Source organism: Podarcis vaucheri, assembly GCF_965113315.1.
Source record: "Podarcis vaucheri genome assembly, chromosome: 14".
Classification (NCBI taxonomy): domain Eukaryota; kingdom Metazoa; phylum Chordata; class Lepidosauria; order Squamata; family Lacertidae; genus Podarcis; species Podarcis vaucheri.
Genome location: NC_138752.1, coordinates 15,192,057 through 15,214,032, shown reverse-complemented (window position 1 = coordinate 15,214,032; position 21,976 = coordinate 15,192,057). Strand labels below are relative to the sequence as shown.

The 21,976-nt window shown below is 42.9% G+C and overlaps 1 protein-coding gene across 1 annotated transcript in view; it reads right to left on the bottom strand.

Annotated features, from left to right (window-relative positions):
* Positions 1 to 693: 693 nt before the first annotated feature.
* Positions 694 to 21,976, bottom strand: part of SQOR (sulfide quinone oxidoreductase) — a 29,051-nt gene continuing 7,768 nt past the window's right edge. Inside the window, exons 2-10 of the mRNA XM_082198662.1 lie at positions 19,741 to 19,992; positions 15,928 to 16,098; positions 14,798 to 14,851; positions 10,542 to 10,736; positions 8,301 to 8,510; positions 6,015 to 6,198; positions 4,060 to 4,127; positions 3,313 to 3,491; positions 694 to 873 (exon numbers count right to left, since the gene is read on the bottom strand). Of these exons, the coding sequence (XP_082054788.1) occupies positions 816 to 873; positions 3,313 to 3,491; positions 4,060 to 4,127; positions 6,015 to 6,198; positions 8,301 to 8,510; positions 10,542 to 10,736; positions 14,798 to 14,851; positions 15,928 to 16,098; positions 19,741 to 19,974 (1,353 nt within the window). The 5' untranslated portion in view covers positions 19,975 to 19,992 and the 3' untranslated portion in view covers positions 694 to 815. The remainder of the gene's footprint in view (positions 874 to 3,312; positions 3,492 to 4,059; positions 4,128 to 6,014; positions 6,199 to 8,300; positions 8,511 to 10,541; positions 10,737 to 14,797; positions 14,852 to 15,927; positions 16,099 to 19,740; positions 19,993 to 21,976) is intronic.

The following is a 21,976-nucleotide window of genomic DNA, read 5'->3' as shown; positions in this document are numbered from 1 at the left end:
CCACGACTCCTCCCCAACAGAAGAAAATTCTGCAATTGCTGACAAATCGCAGGAAACAGGCAGTTGAGACAGTTCCCACTTACTTGGCCGCTATCTAGGGAATATTGACTTAAGCAGTGTGGTACAATACGCTTAACAATGCAGATATTGGCAGTACTGATAGAAAAGGCCACAAGATAAAAGCCTGGTTTTCATTGAACAAGTGCAGAACGTTCCATATTTGTTACAAAGGTAAGTTCTATGTAAGGAGACACTTGCTGATAAGGAGTTGGTACAATTGTAACGATGACATGACATTTTATAGAACGCTTTCTGAATTTTCCCTGTAGCCCTTCTGACGGATTTGTAAGGTAGTCCATTACAGTATCTCTATTACAGACTTGTAACACTTCTTGAACTGGGATCATTCAAGGTCAACGGTTAGCCACTACACCAGCTGTTAAAGCTGGGAAGAGAACACATATATAAACTAACACAACTCAGTATATTATCTCATGGGTTGACTCAAAATAGAAAGTCAACAGCTAAAAATGCAGCTGTTGCTTCACTATGCTGGATGGTGCATTTACTAGCTGGATAAAGTTTTCTTTAAAATGTAGATTCAGGACCTACAAAGACCTTGAAAAGTACCAAGTTTATTTGCTTTAAAAAATAATACATAAAATCCAAGTATTTATGAGTCTGAAGCTCTAGTCTCTGCTCAGAAACTTTTATTGATATACTGCACAGGACATCTGTTTCTATATCTTGCTGTATACCTTTTAAAGCTGTGGTCGTACTTTTGTGGTTCATAGCAGGTACAAAAGGACTGGCGGCTACTTCAACCCTAGGTGTAGCAGCTTTCGTATCGGAGCTGGACCTCCCCAGTATCCCCTAGAAGAAATATTTCAAGGGTTAGAACTGGGATAAAGACCACTTCAAGCTTCATCATCCTATTCACCAAAAAAAACCCCTTTGTATTTAATATTGGTGCTTTCCTTACAATCAAGATTCCCTTCTCATATTTGCGTAAGCTATGTAACTGGCATTACAGAATATAAATGGAAATGGTTGCTATTTGCTGCACTGATGACTTGTTCATATGGTAAAGGTAAAGGGACCCCTGACCATTAGGTCCAGTCGTGACCGACTCTCGGGTTGCGGCGCTCATCTCGCTTTATTGGCTGAGGGAGCCGGCGTACAGCATCCGGGTCATGTGGCCAGCATGACTAAGCCGCTTCTGGCGAACCAGAGCAGTGCACGGAAACACCGTTTACCTTCCTGCCAGAGTGGTACCTATTTATCTACTTGCACTTTGACGTGCTTTCAAACTGCTAGGTGGGCAGGAGCAGGGACCGAGCAACGGGAGCTCACACCGTCGCTGGGATTCGAAGCACCAATCTTCTGATTCGCAATTCCTAGGCTCTGTGGTTTAACCCACAGCGCCACCCGCATCCACCCACATTCATATAGCTTGTGTTTAATCTGAGATGTAAAATTTGGAAACCAAGGGGAAAATTGGTGTTTTTTCAAAAATGTGGGGGGACAATACAATACCTGTGTTTGTTTTTAAATACACATTACCTACCAAAAACACTTTTTTATTTAGGACAATGAAATGAAATACAGTCGTGCCTTGGATCCCAAACGCCTTGGTAATCGGACGTTTTGCCTCCCAAACGCTGCAAACCCAGAAGTAAGAGTTCCGGTTTGCAAGCGTTCTTTGGAACCCGAACATCCGACACGGCTTCCGATTGGCTGCAGGAGCTGCCTGCAGCCAATCAGAAGCCGCACTTTGGTTTCCAAAGGTTTTGGAAGTCAAGTGGACTTCCAGAACGGATTCCGTTCGACTTCCAAGGTACGACTGTACGTATAACTTTGTTTACTATAGAGTTATCCTGTCTGGTATATTAAAAGTACTGTACAGTTGACCCCAATAATAATTGCAAGTCAAATTTAGTTACAAATGGAGCTACAAGCTGCTGAACTGTAACAGCAATCCAAACCCCTGAATCGCAGTGCGGAAGGAGTTTTGGATAGAGTGCAACTGTCTCTCCGCTCAATCCTGCCTGGTTCTGTCAACAGTTGAGCTCCACTGTCGGGGAGTGCCCTTGGGTGTGCCCACCCAAACAGGCAGGCTGAAGCCCATGAAATTGGGGTGTTCTGGGGCTGGCATGAGAGTTGTCCTTTGACAGTAATGGGCATCTTTGCTGCACCAGCCTGAGAGATGGCTCAGTAAAGGGCCATTCTTCCCTGCTCCCCTGCCTTGACGGCCTCCAACTTGGATCTCTTTCAAAGAGGATAAAACAAATTGATGGAGGACATGAATACTTAACTGCTGGAAATTGCAGCTTCTCCTAGGAGGTGGTTCTGCTTGTGGGCTTGCCGTGGGCAGCAAGTTGTCCAGATTCTGGACAAGATGGGGGCACTGATGTGATCCAGCAGACTCTTAAGACACTAAATTGGGGCGATGGCTGTGTCCAGCCTCACTATGGCCAACCCAGGCGTTAGGACTGTAGTTAAAGCTATCCCTCTGAAAAATGAACTTGGCAAGTCAAATTTCCCTCTTTGCAGCTATGTAAGTCGAAAGCTGCATCAAACCATTTGGAACGGCAGATTGCTAAACTTTTTTTAATTTAAAGTGCTTGTTTGGTGTAAAGTAAAGGTAAAGGGACCCCTGACCATTAGGTCCAGTCGTGGATGACTCTGGGGTTGCGGCGCTCATCTCACTTTATTGGCCGAGGGAGCCGGCGTACAGCTTCCGGGTCATTTGGCCAGCATGACTAAGCCGCTTCTGCCAAACCAGAGCAGCGCACAAAAACGCCATTTACCTTCCCACCGGAGTGGTACCTATTTATCTACTTGCAATTTGACGTGCTTTCGAACGGCTAGGTTGGCAGGAGCAGGGACCAAGCAACGGGAGCTCACCCTGTCACGGGGATTCGAACCGCTGACCTTCTGATTGGCAAGTCCTAGGCTCTGTGGTTTAACCCACAGCGCCACCCACCTCCCTTTTGCTTGTTTTGTGTACTTCGGCATTAAACTGATAGGACATATAGAACTTCCCTCTATAAAAGCATCTTTGAAACACATAACTGCATCTTTAATTCCTCCCCCAATATAAGATGTTAAATTTTCTCTATGACGGTCCAAATGGCTTTTTTTTTTTTACATTCACCGTTCAAACGAAAACCTACCTGTGCAGTTAAGAAATGTGCAGCTTGTTTGTGGCATTACAGAAACCTGTGCTGCAAAAAGTGCCCTTGCATTTTGCGGCGGTTTTTCCAAAACCCGCTCAAGTTAGTTTGGCATATGTACACAAGAGATACTTACTTCAATAGCCCATGCCAGTAAAGGAAAGGCATGAGATCAGCTTTCATGTGAAAACTTGTCAGCCGCTCCTTGCTCTGGTCAAAAGGAAATGTTTCTAAAGGCTGCGCGCTGTAATCAAATTCTGCCAGGATCGCACGGTTGTAGTTGGTTACCAGGGGACAGGATGTGTATCCATCATACTGCAAAAGATTTTGTGATGTACATTTTACATAATGAAACAAAAAACCCCTTCACCTAAATATTGCAAAACAATTTCTCAGGTCCCCCCCCCCCAGAAGGATCCCTCCAGTCTGCTTATGCTGAGGGCCAGATGTGATGAAGTGAAGGGCCATGAGGGCCGACCTAAGTTTTTAACCTTTTTTTCAGGATTGAAGCTGTTGTGCTTTTTTAAGGATTTTACCCCAGGAAATAAACTGCTACAGGGGCCGGATTAAACCGGCCAGCAGGCCGGATTAGGCCCCCAAAACGGACTTTGGACATGCCTGGCTTATGTAAGTCGTACCTTGGAAGTTGAATGGAATCCGTTCCAGAAGTCCGTTCGACTTCCGAAATGTTCGGAAACCAAACAAGGCGTTTTGAATTTGGGTGACAACCTTTCTGATCTTAAACAAGTCAAACAATAGTGCCTCAAAATATGTTACAAAACTTAAGTCATTGCCCATGGGATCTTTATTAAAAATATAATTCTTGATTCGAAGTGATAATACTTCCCATTTAATGACCAATTAGTTGAATTAACTAACTTACCTTTTTAGCTGGAGGCTTGCCCTTCATTACACAAGAAATGGTTTTATCAAGCACACCAGACTGGCCAGCTACAGAAGAGATAATGGTTTGTTTACATTAGTGCTGCAACGTTTTTCTTCCCGAAATAGGAACACTAGAGTCTAAAAATAAAATTCTATTTTTAAGTGCTACCCCTTGAAACATTTCTCAGTGTATTCCTCTTATTGCTTTTATTTATTATTATTTAAGCAATTCACAGACCACTTCATTGCCAAAGTTTCTAATTGGTGCTGTGTTGCAATTTCTTTTTCTGTCTCAGTTTCCAAACGGACCAACACAGCTTACTCTGTTAGAATATCCACTAATTTGTACCATAATTTAGTCAGTGATAAAATAGATGGACCCTGGTCTAGCTAAAATTAGTGGTAAATAAGTCCTATTAACTTGTTCTAAGGCATGACTAACTAAAGACCAATGCTTGCTTTTAATAGGGCAGATTAGAGAGAGCAGTTGTGTAGCTCAGGAGCAGAGCAGAGAAGACCTGAAGAAGAAATAAATAAATAATAATAATAATAATATAATTTTATTTATACCCCGCCCTTCCTGGTTCAAAAACCGGGCTCAGGGCAGCTAACAACAAATTTAAAACACTTAATTATAAAAGCAGCACAAAATACAGTGTAAAAACATGAATAACAATAAAAATAAAAAATCAATTAGATAATCCCCAGGGCTAGCTGGCTGAATTGGTCTGAGATCTAATCCCTGGTATCTCTAGTTTAACAAAACTGGAGTTTCAGATACAAAGGCTGGAAAGGCTGATATCTGAGGCCTTGAAAAAATTGGGCTGGAGTAGAACAAGTATAGGAAACCTCAGGCTCAGGGACTAAATCTATTCTAACTCAGCTACATTAGTCAAAAAACAGTATTTTGAATGCGTTATGAACATGCAACACCAGATGGCGCCAGAGAGCAAAAGAATTTCTGTGTGATTTTTCCATAGCGCTTTTTCCATTTTGTTATAACAATTTAATTTTAATAGCGTTTTCTTCCTGTGTGTAGATGCACCCTTGGTCAGTCAAATAATCTTTTTTTAAAAAAATCCTATTTCTGATCTTTCTGACATCAGATCCATAAAAGGCTTATTTCAGTATAGGAAGCTTAAGACTCAGTGTTTAAGGCCAGATTTGCAGCAAGCATCTATTATTATTTATTTCAGGTATTTGTATACCGCTTTTCTTCAGATATCAAAGCGGTTTGCAAAGCGAGCGAAAAAGGCTACATTAAATAAGAATTAAATGTAGTATTTATGTTAACACAGAATTAAAATAAAAAGGTAAAGGACCCCTGAGCCAGTATGGTGTAGTGGTTAAGAATGGTAGACTTGTAATCTGGTGAACCGGGTTCGCATCTCCGCTCCTCCACATGCAGCTGCTGGGTGACCTTGGGCTAGTCACACTTCTCTGAAGTCTCTCAGCCCCACTCACCTCACAGAGTGTTTGTTGTGAGGAAGGAAGGAAAAGGAGAATGTTAGCCGCTTTGAGACACCTTCAGGTAGTGATAAAGCGGGATATCAAATCCAAACTCTTCTTCTTCTGACAGTTAAGTCCACTTGCAAACGACTCTAGGGCTGTGCCGCTCATCTCGCTTTACTGGCTGAGGGAGCCGGAGTTTATCCGCAGACAGCTTCCGGGTCATATGGCCAGCATGACTAAGCCGCTTCTGGCGAAACCAGAGCAGCGCATGGAAACTCCGTTTACCTTCCCACCAGAGCAGTACCTATTTATCTACTTGCACTGGCGTGCTTTCAAATTGCTAGGCTGGCAGGAGCAGGGACCGAGCAATGGGAGCTCACCCCGTCGTGGGGATTCGAACTGACGACCTTCCGATCGGCAAGCCCTAGGCTCAATGGTTTAGACCACAGCGCCACCCGCTTCCCTAACATTGAATTAGTTAATGGCAAAAGCCACTCTTACCTACAGCTGCAGCCGTCTTTGAAGTGGGGAGGTTAGTGCAGTCTCCGATCCCAAACACATTTGGGTATTTCTTGTGTTGCAATGTCTCCTTGTCTACATCGACCCAGCCCCCAGCATCTGAAACCGGACTGTTCAGAAGTACGTTTTGGGGTCCCATGGGGGGTGTGACATGAAGCATTTCGTACTGCACCCAGAGAAAGAGAAAAGAGTTCAAGCAGTGTCAGATTTACGTATAAGCTAAACAAGCTATAGCTTAGGGCCCCACTCTCTTGGGGGCCCCCAAAAAATTTAAAGGAAAAAAACCACCGGATGCACATTTACAAAATATAAGATAAAAAAAACACAAATAAAATAAAACCTTCATCCAGCAACAGTGTTTTGTGTTGTGTAGGCTCCTAGAATGTAAGTAATGGGCCCTGCCTGCTAGCCTGCTCCATAAAATATCACTGGTTTGCTCATTTCTATATATAGGGTGCCTACATTCTGCATGGACTGGTTGCATGACAACATGTGCAAATGGCTTGAGATACCTATTATTTCCATAAATCACCATATAGCATATATTCAACACAAAAAACAGTGACTATTTGTTGTTTGTCAAAGGACAGCTCGACATATAAAGGACCCCATTACCTTCAGTAGCTTAAAAAGGTAAAGGTACCCCTGCCCGTACGGGCCAGTCTTGACAGACTCTAGGGTTGTGCGCCCATCTCACTCTATAGGCCGGGGGCCAGTGCTGTCCGGAGACACTTCCAGGTCACGTGGCCAGCGTGGCAAAGCTGCATCTGGCGAGCCAGCGCAGCACACGGAAACGCCGTTTACCTTCCTGCCAGTAAGGAGTCCCTATTTATCTACTTGCACCCGGGGGTGCTTTCGAACTGCTAGGTTGGCAGGTGCTGGGACCGAGCAACGGGAGCGCACCCCGCCGCGGGGATTCAAACCGCCGATCTTTCGATCGGCGAGCCCTAGGCGCTGAGGCTTTTACCTACAGCGCCACCCGTGTCCCTTAGTTTGGCTTAGCTTAGGGCCTCATCAAACCTAAATGCGGCCCTGAGTTCAAGCACAACTGTATATTAAACAGCACAAGATATTATGGGCTGTCCAGTGAATCCACTGGATGACATCGCGGAAGAACGTTGCCTCAGGAGAGTGAGGAAAATTCTCAGGGATGATTCACACCCTGGCCGCCACTTTCTTGATCTCCTGCCCTTGGGCAGAAGATATAGAAGCATGATTAGTCACACCAACAGGGTAAAGAACTGCTTTTATCCGTGGGCTGTTAGGCTGCTGAATGAAAAGATAATAACAGGGCAACTGACTTTAGGGTTTGGTGGGTGTGCGTCAGTGAATGAGGGGAATTAAGAGAGCTGAGTTGGGGGTGCTCGTGTAATCTCACTGTATACAAGTTGTACAAGTGACAATAAAGTATTTCAATTTCAATATCTGATACTATAGATTAGCATGAGAGAGAGAGAATTTTCCCTGGCTAAGATGCATTTATGAGACTACAGCTGCAAGGATGTTGCTTGCCCAGCGACAGAAAGAGAGTAAGATGCCAACAAAAGCAGACTGGCCGATGAAATTATTGGAGTAGATTGACTTTGAAAATCAGAAATCAGGTGGATCAAAACTTCAACAGAGAATGGGACAGATATAGATCATATTTAAAAGAACACTGGAAACACTTGAACTCTTTGGCAGGCTTTGAATAACTCTTGCAGTGTTATAAAGACTTTGGATATTTTGGAGAAACGTAATTTGAAGGAAATATTAATATGCGGTGGATTAAGATACATAAAGGACCTGTGGAGGGGAGGAGGGAAATTTCAGGATTCGGAGGAATCTTGTTTTAGTTTAAGATGGTTTTTTTAAAAAAAAGATTAATTGTGTGATTTATTTTGTCATATCAATAAAAATTACTTCAAAAAAGAAAAAGAAAAAAGGAATTCCCAGAGATGATTGTCGTGTTTTTAATATTCTGTTGGGAGCCACCCAGAGTGGCTGGGGAACCTGACCAGATGGGTGGGGAATGAATAATATTTGTTGCTGTTGCAATTATTATTATTATTAGTATTAAGATAATGTCCTTATAAAGTTTTCCCCCCACTTCTTCTCTGTATCTACCATTTTCACCTTCTCACATCAGATCAACATTTTGATTTACTATTTCCTGCCTTTTCTAACAAACAGGAAACCAATCCAGGTCATAAACAGGAAAATCACAATAGTCACAATAATTCACTTTGTACATAGATGCACCTGAAAAAAAAAACTCATTTTGCTGACCTGATAGACCTCCGTCTCCCCACTTTTGTCCAAGTTCTCAAAGACCGCTTCCTGTTTATCAGCTCGAACTTCAACGAGGTTGTATTTGTAGTTGACTGTAATGTCCCTCGATTTGATAATCTCTAGCAGAGCATCGGCATACTTCTGAACACCAAAAATCACTCCAAGGGCAGTATTGAAGATTATTTTGGCTTTCGGTCGTTTCCCAGTCTACCAAGAGGATAATTCAAAAGTAATGGTTCAAACTAGTGGCAAACTAGAAGCAGGAGACAGAATGGTATTTTTACAACATCCATCAAATTAATTCAACATAATTTAGTACAACGTTTTTGGGGAAAGGGTGGAATTCAACATCGCACTATTGCGCACACACCATCTACAAAGCAAAGTGCACATCTATCTTCAAAACAATTGCTTTAGTCCTTTGCAAATATATGCAGACACCGCTGGAAAAAAATGTGATTAATGAATCAACGTAATTGTTATAAGAATTCTAAGGTCTAAAATATAAAATAAATGTACAAGGCAAACGCATACGTAAGTATATAAACCACCTGTCTGAAATAGTACAGGAGAACAATCCTGAAACCATTTTGACTCTCCCAAATTGACCTCAAATATTTCTCTGCAAAGAGGAAGGAAATGGGAAAAAGCTTTCCAATGGTCTTTTGACTGTAGGGGCTTAACCTTCCCTCTTCAAATACAGTTTGGTAAGTATCTGTTAATAATAATAATAATAATAATAATAATAATAATAATAATAATAATAATATATTTATACCCCGCCCACCTGGTTGAGTTTCCCCAGCCACTCTGGGTGGCTTCCAATCAAGTGTTAAAAACAATACAGCATTATTGTTGGGCGCCACTACCGAGAAGGCCCTCTGCCTGGTTCCCTGTAACTAGTCCTCTCGCAGGGAGGGAACCGCCAGAAGGCCCTTGGTGCTGGACCTCAGTGTCCGGGCAGAATGATGGTGATGGAGACGCTCCTTCAGGTATACAGGACCGAGGCCATTTAAGGCTGTTAAGCTGAGCGCACTATCAATATGCGTAAGAGATTCAGGAACTAAGTATTTACCATCCCAAAGGAATGGCCAGGCTACCCAGATAATGCAACCAAGTAGGGAATTATCAGGTATCTTGGCAGACAGGAGAGAAGCAACACTCAAATTTCTGCCTCCCTCTGTGATGCATGTATGATGTTTTAGGGGGTGGTCTTGGGCTAGAGGGTGGGCAATTTCAAAAGTCTATATAAGGGCTTGCGCACCATTGTTTGGGGTTCTCCCTCCAGCGTGCGGTGAGTGGGGACCCTGTTGCAACAGTTCCTTGAATAAAGATCAAGCTTACTAGCTGCTTTGCTTCTCAATATACTCTGGTTGGCCTCTGTTATTTCCTCCTACCGATAGGCATAGCTGTCAACCGTCCCTTATTTGGCGGGAAACTCCCTTATCCCAGCGCCGTGTCCCGCTGCTGTCCCTTATTGATGATGTCCCTTAAATTTCCCGGGTTTCAAAGGAAGCAGCTCCTCTCCCCCCCCTCCCCGCTGGCCAGGGAGGAGGGAGGCTCCAACTGTGTTGCTTGGCTGCATTGCTCATCCAATAAGGAATCTAAGAACAACTGGGGGGTGGACTTTGCATTCCTTGTGCCGATCAAATTGGCCACGTTGCCTGGGGACTCGCCTTTGCTCAGCGCTTCCCAGTGGAGAGGTGGTTTTCCTTGCTGCATCCCCTTTGCCGGGTTGCTGCGCTGTGGGAACCACCGCTTGAGGCTTCGTTTGGCTGCTGGCTGGGCTTTCTGCCTTTGGCTCGGAGGGGCTCAGAAGTTGAACATACCTGTGCCCAGAAAATCCCTTATTTTGGCTGCTGATCCCTTATTTTCGAGGCTGCTGGTCCCTTATTTTCAAATCCATAAGTTGACAGCTATGCTGATAGGGAAACCACTTAAGGACTCTATATGGGCTTTGGAATACCCCATAAGGGAAAAGGAGCAGTTTTTTTCTTATAATATAATCAAGGGACAGCCTCCCTGCCACCATCTTTCTCAGGAGAGAAAAGAGAAATCCACCCTAATAGCTAAAAAAAATTTGTGAACAGAGGCTAAGAGTCCTGGCAGTTTAAAAGAGCATAATATCTGTGCAGATGAAGATCTGGCCCTTTTGCATTGCAAAAATCTTGCCATCTGCTCAAGCCACAACACAGATCTATCAAGTCTGCCCAGCCTCCAGTAGCAGACAGCGCATACCTTTCTCATGTACGCCTCTGACAAGTACATGATCTTTTGCGGCGCTCCAGCACATTTCACGGGTGTGTTTGGAAAGGTGAAGATGGCATTCCCTCCCTGGAAATCTTGCAGAGCCTTCCAAGTTTTCTCCACGGTGTGAACGGAATAATTGGAACCTATTTTAGGAGTGCTGAAAGCTTCGGGCAAGCCCTTGATCTGCAACAAAACAAAATTAGCTGTGTAGTATTTAATTGTGCCAGGCGCGTGGGAAATGCAAATTGAGAGTGGCTTCTTTCCAGCTACGTTATTAAACCCGTTGAGTATGAGAAGAAAGTGCCAACCTCAGTAACATAGTAACACAAATCCTATAGATTTTCTTGGGACCAAGATCATGATCAGAGCTATTACATCAGCATATATCTTGATTCAGTACAGTGGTACCTTGGTTGGAGAACAGCTTAGTTTATGAACAACTTGGATTAAGATCGCTGCAAACCCGGAAGGAGGTGTTTTGCTTTGTGAACTTTGCCTTGGAATAAGAACACGTTTCATTTCCTGTTGAGTGTGTTCCATTTGTAAATTGAGTCCCCCATTGCTATGGGAAAGTACGCCTTGGTTTAAGAACACTTTGGTTTAAGAACGGACTTCTGGAACAGATTAAGTTCGTAAACCAAGGTACCACTGTAACTGGTAAAATATTCAGATCAAGTCTTTGCATAAACAACAAGGCATATTATTGTGTAATGCATCACATGGATTCTCCTGGTTGCTATAGGCAAGCAGTGAGTAACCTTCAGCTCTGTAGATGTTGCTAAACCACAACTCCCATCATCCATTGGGGCGTTGGGCATCTTTTAACTAGAGGCAATAGGAGTTGCAATCCAATAACATCTGGAGGGTCGCAGGCTCCTGACTAGGATATTAACTGTTCCCCAAATTACTGATGCCTCCCTGAATGTATGAAAGGCTATGGGGTCATAATTTGGTAAAAACTGCACATGCGTTGGAGATGCAATAGGGATGTTATTGTTGTTGTTGTTTAGTCGTTTAGTCATGTCCGACTCTTCGTGACCCCATGGACCAGAGCATGCCAGGCACTCCTGTCTTCCACTGCCTCCCACAGTTTGGTCAAACTCATGCTGGTAGCTTCGAGAACACTGTCCAACCATCTCATCCTCTGTCGCCCCCTTCTCTTTGTGCCCTCCATCTTTCCCAACATCAGGGTCTTTTCCAGGGAGTCTTCTCTTCTCATGAGGTGGCCAAAGTATTGGAGCCTCAGCTTCCGGATCTGTCCTTCCAGTGAGCACTCAGGGCTGATTTCCTTAAGAATGGAGAGGTTTGATCTTCTTGCAGTCCATGGGACTCTCAAGAGTCTCCTCCAGCACCATAATTCAAAAGCATCAATTCTTCAGCGATCAGCCTTCCTTATGGTCCAGCTTTCACTTCCATACATCACTACTGGGAAAACCATACCTTTTATTATACGGACCTTTGTTGGCAAGGTGATGTCTCTACTTTTTAAGATGCTGTCTAGGTTTGTCATTGTTTTTCTCCCAAGAAGCAGGCGTCCCAAGAAGTTTTTTCACTGTCCTATTTTGATAGATTTTTGGCAGAAGGTAACTGAAACCATCAACAGAACTGAATGGAACAACCTTACATTTACAGAGCAAAATATCCATTTGAATTATATACCCAGCACATGGAACCCTACAAAAGGACAACAGCAGAGGACTCTCAGTGCCCTTACCACAGCAAAAAGACTGATCCTGATAAACTGGGAAAATAAAAATGCGGCTCCCTTCTACAATTGGATTGAAGACTTGTACAAACTCGCAACATATAAATAACTCGCATATAAATGCAGACTTTCCATGGACAAAGTCAATGATATTTGGAATCCATTCTTACAAATACTGTAATAGGTTAAGATCTGGCGAAGTACAATAGCAACCTCGTAAAATATACAATTTTGGGGGTTCCTCCCCCCTTTGTTTTCTCTTCTGCATGGGTTCTGTTTCTCTTTTTCCTTTTCTCTTTTTTGTTTGTGTCTCACCATGTTTGGTGCCCATATAGTCATGTACTTTTTGACCTTTCAATAAAGATTTTTTAAAACCTGCACATGCGTAAGTTAAAGAAGCCTTCCTCCACATAACAAGAGCAGTCTGAAACAGAGAGCAATTGACTTATTTCTATTTTTTAAATAAAAGAGGTTGTATTGTTGATGATGGAAATGAAATTTGATTCTGGATGTACTTCTAAACATGTCCAAAATTCCACCATTAACTGTCATATTCTAACATGCACTGTGAGTATTCTCCGATTTGAAGAAAAGTTCATTCATTCTCCCACTGATCCCATGCATGAAGCGAGTGCTAGACCTTCGGATATATTCAACTTCTTAAGATAGACCACCAGAGGGCTCCTGCAGGCCTTCTCTGTTAGCCTTCAGGAAGTAAAGTGGTACCTCGGGTTACATACGCTTCAGGTTACATACGCTTCAGGTTACAGACTCCACTAACCCAGAAATAATGCTTCAGGTTAAGAACTTTGCTTCAGGATAAGAACAGAAATCATGCTCCGGCGGCGTGGCGGCAGCAGGAGGCCCCATTAGCTAAAGAGGTGCTTCAGGTTAAGAACAGTTTCAGGTTAAAACAGACCTCTGGAATGAATTAAGTACTTAACCCGAGGTACCACTGTACATGCAACTTGTCTTGTCATGATCACCATCTGGAACAAACAGTCTGCATGCACACACTCCCAATTTAAAAAATAGTGCCCTCACAGCACCCAGACCCTGAACATCCTGGCCCCAGCCCATCAAAGATTCTAGTACACTTAAAACCACTGAAATTGGTGGTATTCAAAGTGCATTAAACTCTGTGTTGGATTGTAGATACCATAGTTTTCCGTGTATAAGATGATGTTTTTCTATTATAAAATAATGCTAAAAATTGGGTGTCGTCTTATACACAGATAGTGCAGAGTGGGGACGGGCGATTGGTTTCAGCAGCCACTGCAGCAATTGGGCGGGTGATTGGCGGCTGCTTGCGGCAAACGGTCAGGCGATTTGTGGCTTTGGCGATGCATGCGATTGCCAGCGTTGGTCAGGCAGGCAAGCAATTTATGGCAACCCCCCCCCAAAAAAAGCTCAACAACTCGGGGCAACCCCCCGCCCCATTTTCTTAATTTGGAACCCCCCAAAATAGGGGTTGTCTTATACAAGGGGGCGTGTTATACACGGAAAAATGAGGTATTCTAAATGCACATTGGCTCCACACTTGCATGCAAATAACTGCAACGTTTTCCAGACTGAAATTCCTCCCGGGGATTATTATTTTTTTCACCCACCCCTGCCAGTTTTGGGAAACAATCTAATGTCTCAAGGAAAAACCAAAACATGATTTTTCATTGGTGTTAGTTTTTCCAGCAGAAACATTTAGAATCCAGCCAGCGGGGAAGGCCCGGCCTTCTTTTAAGGAAATTTGACCCTCCAGAACCAGAAAGTGAATTTTCAGGGCACCGGAGTGCATTTCAGGGGGGCTTACTCTCAGGTAAGTGGCCACTGGGCAGCAGCAGCTTTCACCAACTTGGTGGACTGTTGATGTTTTGAACTATAACTGCCGCAGATTAACCTCTTTTTAATTTTTATTATTAATATTCTGTTGGCAGACGCCCAGAGTGGTTGGGGAAACCCAGCCAGATGGGCAGGGAATGAATTATTATTATTATTATATTTATTATTATTATTAACAAAACGACAATGTAATGACATAATTTTGGGACCACTTGCAAACATTACATAAGCTATGTCATTTCACCACAGCGGACGGCTCACTGCGAGAAGCCAAGTTACAGGGAACCAGGCAGAGGGCCTTCTCGGTAGTGGCACCCACCCTGTGGAACGCCCTCCCACTAGATGTCAAAGAGAACAACAACTACCAGACTTTTAGAAGACACCTGAAGGCAGCCCTGGTTAGGGAAGCTTTTAATGTTTGATGTATTACAGTATTTTAATATTTTTTGGGAAGCCGCCCAGAGTGGCTGGGGAAGCCCAGTCAGATGGACGGGGTATAAATAATATATTATTATTATTATTATTATTATTATTATTATTATTTTGAATAATGCAATTTGCGGCAAGATTGCAGCAGAACAGAAGCGGCGCTGCATAAGACAAATGCAGAATGGGCAGTAAAATGATGCCCAAAGTAACTCTTTGTATCCTGCTTCACACCAGAGTTTTTACCAACAGAGACTTTTTTAAAATAAAAAAATACCTTTTCAAAATGTAGCTGGAGCCCAAGGGCGATGATCAAATACTTGTAAGATATCTGTAATATAAGAAAGTCATTCATTACATTGAGCATCTTTGCCAATCTATGCTACAAAGCTGTCTTTTCACGAGCTTCATTGACCATTAACCCTATAGATGTCTACTCACATGTAAGCCTTATTAAGTTGAATGGGACTTGCTCCCAGGTCAATGTATGTATAGTATTGCAGCTTCAAAACAATCACACAAGGTGATTGTAGAATCTCCTATGACACTCCGTCTGGAAGCAATGGGTTGTACCCAACTCCTGTTCAGAGCAGGTCCATTGAAATAAATGGATCTAAGTTAGCCGTGTTCATCAGTTTCTTTCTTTTACTTTTTCTTTGTGACAAAGTAATAATCATAAATAAATAAGAATAAAATGTGCACCCCACCCCGAGACCATTCCATTGTAACTAAGCAACCTCCCAAAATTTCTACACCTCTTGTGATGGTTTGATCCCTTTCCCTTTTAATAGTATAAATTCTATAAATTATCCTCAAAATCATTTCTCCTGCATCTTCCCCGTCTTACCTTAATGGCACACGTTAATTTATCGTTAATAGCTATATCCCACACCTCTTTATACCATTCTTCCATTTTATATTCTGCTTGCCCCTTCCACTTCCTAGCTATAATAATTTGTGCAGCTGTCAATAATTTGTGAGCAGGTCCTTCCTAGCCTGCGAACCTTCCACCCCATCGAAAATTGATAATAATGCTACCTCTGGACTTTAACCCAGTGGTTTCTGTTATCTCCTTAAACACCCTTTACCAAAAATAATTGTACGTCTTTACACCTCCACCACATGTGAACACAATTCCCTGTTTCCTGGCATCCCCTCCAACATAAGACCGAATATTCCTTGTTTATTTGATTTAATCTGACTGCTGTTAAATAGCATCTCCAAATTAATTTGTGATGTTTATCTGTTTCAATGAGTCTACTGTGAGCAGGGATAATATTGGATGCAACTGCTTGACTCTAGCCCAAGTTTCCAATATTCTCCATCAAGGTGACAAGTTTCCGTAAAGTAGAGAGCTTCAGTTTTTGTAGTTAAGAGGATTAAATGAAGAGGCAGCTGAGAGCTTACCTTTTGGTTGTTCTCCAGATGGACACAGTTCTTGTCTGGATCCAGCTTCTGAACTCTGGATTGGATCCACTTTACACCGGAAGGAATCACACTTGCCGTTGGACGGGAACAAGGTGCCAGTGGTTTTGCTCCCGCCCCGACCAAAGTCCAGAGTGGCTGATAATAGTGCTTCTGAAAATATACATTTTTTAAAAAACCAGAAGCATTTTTACTTGGTATTATAGGTCAGGACATTAATAGGCATGATGTTAAATTGTTTTTATATGCAACAACTGCGATAAGGGTGTTGTTAGCCCAGAAATGGAAACATGAAGAAATTCCGATGAAAGAAGAATGGCAGACAAAATTAATGGACTATGCAGAATTGGACAAAATGACAGGAAGGATTCGAAACCTGCGGAACCAGAGATTTACAGAAGATTGGAAGAAGTATCTGAATTATTTGAAGAGCAACTGTAATCAACAAATTACGCAAGAAGTTTTGTAAGGAGAAATATACGAAGTGTTACAAAGCAGAAAAAGATAGAGATATTGGTTATGAGTTTGAAATGTAATAAGGAAGATAAGAAATGCATACTGAGAGATTAGACTGGAAAATTTTCAGGCAGGATTGATGGAAGTCAAAAAATTTGAATAAGATGTAAAAGTATGTTTAATTACTGTTGAAAATGATATGTTAAAAAAACTAATAAAAATTATAATAAAAGAAATAAAAAATAAAATAGTGCTTCTGAAAAACAGGAGCAGAAGCCACATAGCCTGAGCACTAGAGGGACTTCTTTCAAAAGGATCTAGGAGTCTTGGTTGACCACAAACTTGACATGAGCCAACAGTGTGACGCGGCAGCTAAAAAAGCCAATGCAATTCTGGGCTGCATCAATAGGAGTATAGCATCTAGATCAAGGGAAGTAATAGTGCCACTGTATTCTGCTCTGGTCAGACCTCACCTGGAGTACTGTGTCCAGTTCTGGGCACCACAATTCAAGAAGGACACTGACAAACTGGAACGTGTCCAGAGGAGGGCAACCAAAATGGTCAAAGGCCTGGAAACGATGCCTTATGAGGAACGGCTAAGGGAGCTGGGCATGTTTAGCCTGGAGAAGAGGAGGTTAAGGGGTGATATGATAGCCATGTTCAAATATATAAAAGGATGTCACATAGAGGAGGGAGAAAGGTTGTTTTCTGCTGCTCCAGAGAAGCGGACACGGAGCAATGGATCCAAACTACAAGAAAGAAGATTCCACCTAAACATTAGGAAGAACTTCCTGACAGTAAGAGCTGTTCGACAGCGGAATTTGCTGCCAAGGAGTGTGGTGGAGTCTCCTACTTTGGAGGTCTTTAAGCAGAGGCTTGACAACCATATGTCAGGAGTGCTCTGATGGTGTTTCCTGCTTGGCAGGGGGTTGGACTCGATGGCCCTTGTGGTCTCTTCCAACTCTATGATTCTATGATTCTAAAAGTCAGTTAAGCAGGTGTGGTAAGAAAGGAGCATCTGTACCTCAGTCCTTAAATTGTAACATCTCCAATTAATAATCATTAGTATGGGGGCTAGTGAACACCTGTCTTTAGCAGCCCACAGCTCAGAATAAACAATACGGGGTTACAGTAGGAATGTGGAAATCTGTCAATTTTTGTTTCTTTCTATTTCTCATTTTTCCACATTTCTACACTGCAAATTATGTTTCTTAGGTCCTTATAAAAATTCAGCAGTATTCAATGTGAATTTATCCTAAGATATACATTTGTATGCAACTTTGCCCATTATAAATTTTTGCAAAGCAAATTCCCCTCATGTTATTTTGGGTTATTTTCACTAATACAGTCATACCTCGGGTTACAGACACTTTGGGTTGCGCGATTTCAGGTTGCGCACCACGATGAACCTAGAAGTACCAGAACAAGTTACTTCTTGGTTTCGGTGCTTGTGCATAAGTGCTAAATCGTGCTTTGTGCATGCGCAGAAGCGCCGAATCGCAACTCACACGTGCACAGACATAGCGCTGCGGGTTGTGAACCTGCTTCCCACACGGATCACGTTCGCAACCCAAACGTCCACTGTATGGGCATTTTTTTTATATGCTTTATTCTAATGTACAGTGGTACCTCGGGTTAAGTACTTAATTCGTTCCGGAGGTCCGTTCTTAACCTGAAACTGTTCTTAACCTGAAGCACCACTTTAGCTAATGGGGCCTCCCGCTGCCGCTGCACCACCGCTGCACGATTTCTGTTCTCATCCTGAAACAAAGTTCTTAAGCCGAGGTACTATTTCTGGCTTAGCGGAGTCTGTAACCTGCAGTATATGTAACCTGAAGTGTATGTAACCCGAGGTACCACTGTATGTAGTTTTGTACACAATAGATGGCTGGAGAACAGCAGAGCAAAATTCAGAGAAGTGCAAATTCTGATGGATTGCTGCCTTTTGGTTCTCACATGGTGCGAGTTACAATGATTTGTCTTTAAAAGTGTACTGAATCAAATGTCTCCCTTCTCCCTAGCCTACAGCTGAATGCGTGCTCCGACTCCATATAGGGCAGCTGCAGATTATGTTCACCACCTGGCGACAAATTTTAATATTTCAAAATGCGTAAACTCAGCCCAAGTCCTGGATGTTCTATTTCTAGATTAGAACAGCAACCCACACCCCGCCCGGCGAGTGATCTTTCCAGGTCAAAAAGCATTTATTCTTCTGGATGCAATGCAAAAAGACAGGAATGTTGCAGCCCCCTAAGTATCAAAAATGAAGGCCAAAACTGAGACAATTTATACGAGGGTGAGCAGCATTCAATCCTACCCTGTTAACAGGAGAACATCTTGTCTCAGGCAAAAATGATCTGAGGGCGACTCTCTCTAATTGCTTGCTTAAAATCCTGTCATGGAGTGTTGTTCTTTAAAATCTTTTAATCATTTTTATTTGATTTTACAAATGAAAAGCTATAATAATACCAAATACATATCTGTATATAGAGATTTCTCTGAATCTCGAAACTTCCCTCCCATCCCAGCCATGGGTCCTATTGTCAACATTTTTAACTATTTTATTTCATAGTCTATATTTTAAATCTGTCCATATTGTCCATCGTATTTGTTACACTACAAGTGTTATTAGAATCCTGCTAATGTTCTCATCTGCTTACAGTGGTCTCCTAAATAAATTATAGTGTTCTTCTTTTAATTTAAATGAGGCTTACAAACTTCGAACAGCACTGGTAAATTTCTCCCCCAGCAGACCTAAAGGGTAAAGGTAAAGGGACCCCTGACCATTAGGTCCAGTCGTGACTGACTCTGGGGTTGCAGTGCTCATCTCGCTTTATTGGCCAAGGGAGCCGGCGTACAGCTTCCGGGTCATGTGGCCAGCATGACTAAGACGCTTCTGGCGAACCAGAGCAGCGCACAGAAACACAGTTTACCTTCCCGCTGGACTAGTACCTATTTATCTACTTGCACTTTGACGTGCTTTCGAACCACTAGGTTGGCAGGATCAGGGACCGAGCAACGGGAGCTCACCCCGTCGCGGGGATTCAAACCGCCGACCTTCTGATCGGCAAGCCCCAGGCTCAGTGGTTTAACCCACAGCGCCACCAGCGTCCCAGCAGACCTAGCACCAGCTAATTGAAATTATGCACATTGATTTTTTTTAGCAAATTTATATACACCCCACCCCTGCTCAGCTGTGAGAGAGAACTTCTCAAGATTATTCTGTCTGGAATGCCAGTGGGAGAGGAATGCGATGCATGGGAGGTAACTATTAATATTAGGAACTTGCTGCCCACTGGGATGGAGGCAGAAGGAGAAGAGGGAGAGCCATATTTTTACCTCACTGGGCTCAACAACCGCCACATTGCCAGCTCCGACTTTTCGTTTCATCCGTGCGCTCATGGAGACCCCGCCGGTGCCTCCCCCTAGGACAAGCACCTCGTAGTAATCCTTCGAAGCAGACCTGGCTGTGGTGTGCAACTGGGACGATCTCATTTTCTGAACCCCCTGCCTCAGCAAAGTTGCCATGGGACGCACACCGGCACACGAAGACACCAATCCAACCGTTGCCATCTTGGGCCAGCATCAAATCTGCGAAGCGATAAGGAGAGATGTGAGCGGTGAAAAGGAACGTTGGTTTATGTTACCGGTTGGGTACCGTCAGGGACCGTGCTGAGGGCTGCATTCCTCTTGACCCTGATCCTGAATCTTCCCAGGAGCAGGAAGACAGTACAGTGGTACCTCGGGTTAAGTACTTAATTCGTTCTGGAGGTCCATTCTTAACCTGAAACTGTTCTTAACCTGAAGCACCACTTTCAACACCAGTCTTGAAAGACCTACACTGGCTCCCAGTACGTTTCCGAGCACAATTCAAAGTGTTGGTGCTGACCTTTAAAGCCCTAAATGGCCTTGGCGCAGTATACCTGAAGGATATACTCCACCCCCATCGTTCAGCCTGGACACTGAGATCCAGCGCCGAGGGCCTTCTGGCGGTTCCCTCATTGCGAGAAGTGAGGTTACAGGGAACCAGACAGAGGGCCTTCTCTGTTATCTCCTTAAACACCCTTTGCCCCCCATGTACATATTTCCATCCCCACCACCTGTGAACATAATTTTATATACTTCTGTCGCATTCCCCCTCCTTTACTCATCTTTTTCTAAACTAAAAAGTCCCGAATGTTGCAACTTTTCCTCCCAGGGGAGTTGCTCCCTATTATTCTGTTTTCCCTCGCCCTGCAGACTTCTCCTGACAGGAGGAAGTTGGGGAAAGTGGATGACGTTCAGTGAAATTTCGCAAGGCTGCTATATTTGATATACACAGAGCGCTCATGTTGTACTCAGGACAAATGACTCAGCTCTTTCGACCGTTTCCTTTTCCTTTCCAGACCCAGGCTTTGCAAAGCAGGCTGAGAGATCTTTTGCCACCTCGCATCCACCCTCCTGAATTTAATCCCTTAAAAGTTGGGGGCAAAGAGACTATCTGGTAGCTAAAACAAGAGTTGTGGCACTTTAAAGGCTACCCCAAATTTATTATGCATAAAGCTTTTGTGGGCTGCAGTCGGCTTCATTAGTCATAACGGATGAAGGAAGTAGATTGTGTTGTTTTTGCTGGAAAAACCCAGCACGATGTTTAAGAGGCCATTAGTTCGGATCAATTCTGGATAAGCCGCAAAATAAACAACTTTAGCAGCACTAATGAGCTAAGCTTAATGGAATGGCAGCAAATCTATGCATTTAAACCAGGGTTGGGGCTGGGCGAGGGATCCAATTTTCAGATTGGGAAAGGTTGTGGAAAACTGACTTACATTTTTCGGCATGCATGAAAGAAATGAAAATGATGTACAGATGGTATTTGACTCCTAGTAAACTAGCAAAAATGTATAAGACAGGTACAAATATCTGCTGGAAATGTAAAGAAAAGAAGGCACCTTTTACCATATGGGGTGGAAGTGTAAGGTTAAAAAAAGCATTCTGGGAAATGATATATAATGAGTTGAAAAAAATGTTTAAACTAACTTTTATTTTAAAAAACAACAACCAGAGGCTTTTCTATTAGGAATTGTAGGTGCTGATATTCCAAAGGAGCAGAAAAGACTTTTTATGTACGTGATGACAGCCGCACGGATGCTACTAGCCCAGAGATGAATGGCAAATTAAACTGTTGGACTATGCCGAAATGGCAAAACTGACCGGAGAGCTCAGGAACCATGAAGACCAAAACTTCAAAAAGAATGGGAAAAATTTATAATTTCTCTTGGATGAAAACATTAGCAGGATTGCAATAACACGTGTAATGTAGCCAATACTGTGGACAAAATGAAACGACTTAAAATATGGACTGTTGGAAAATATGCAGTAGAAAAGGTTAATAACAGGACCCATGGAAGGAAAGGTGGGAAGTCTAGAGATTCGAAGAAATCTTTAAATGTGGATGTGCATGTTTGTAGTGTTATAATTTTATACTTGTGAAATCAAATAATTTTTTTTTTTAAAAAAATCCCGCATTGCAGGGGGCTTGACTAGATGATGTGCAGGGTCCTTTCCAACTCTACAATTCTATGATTCTACGAGACTG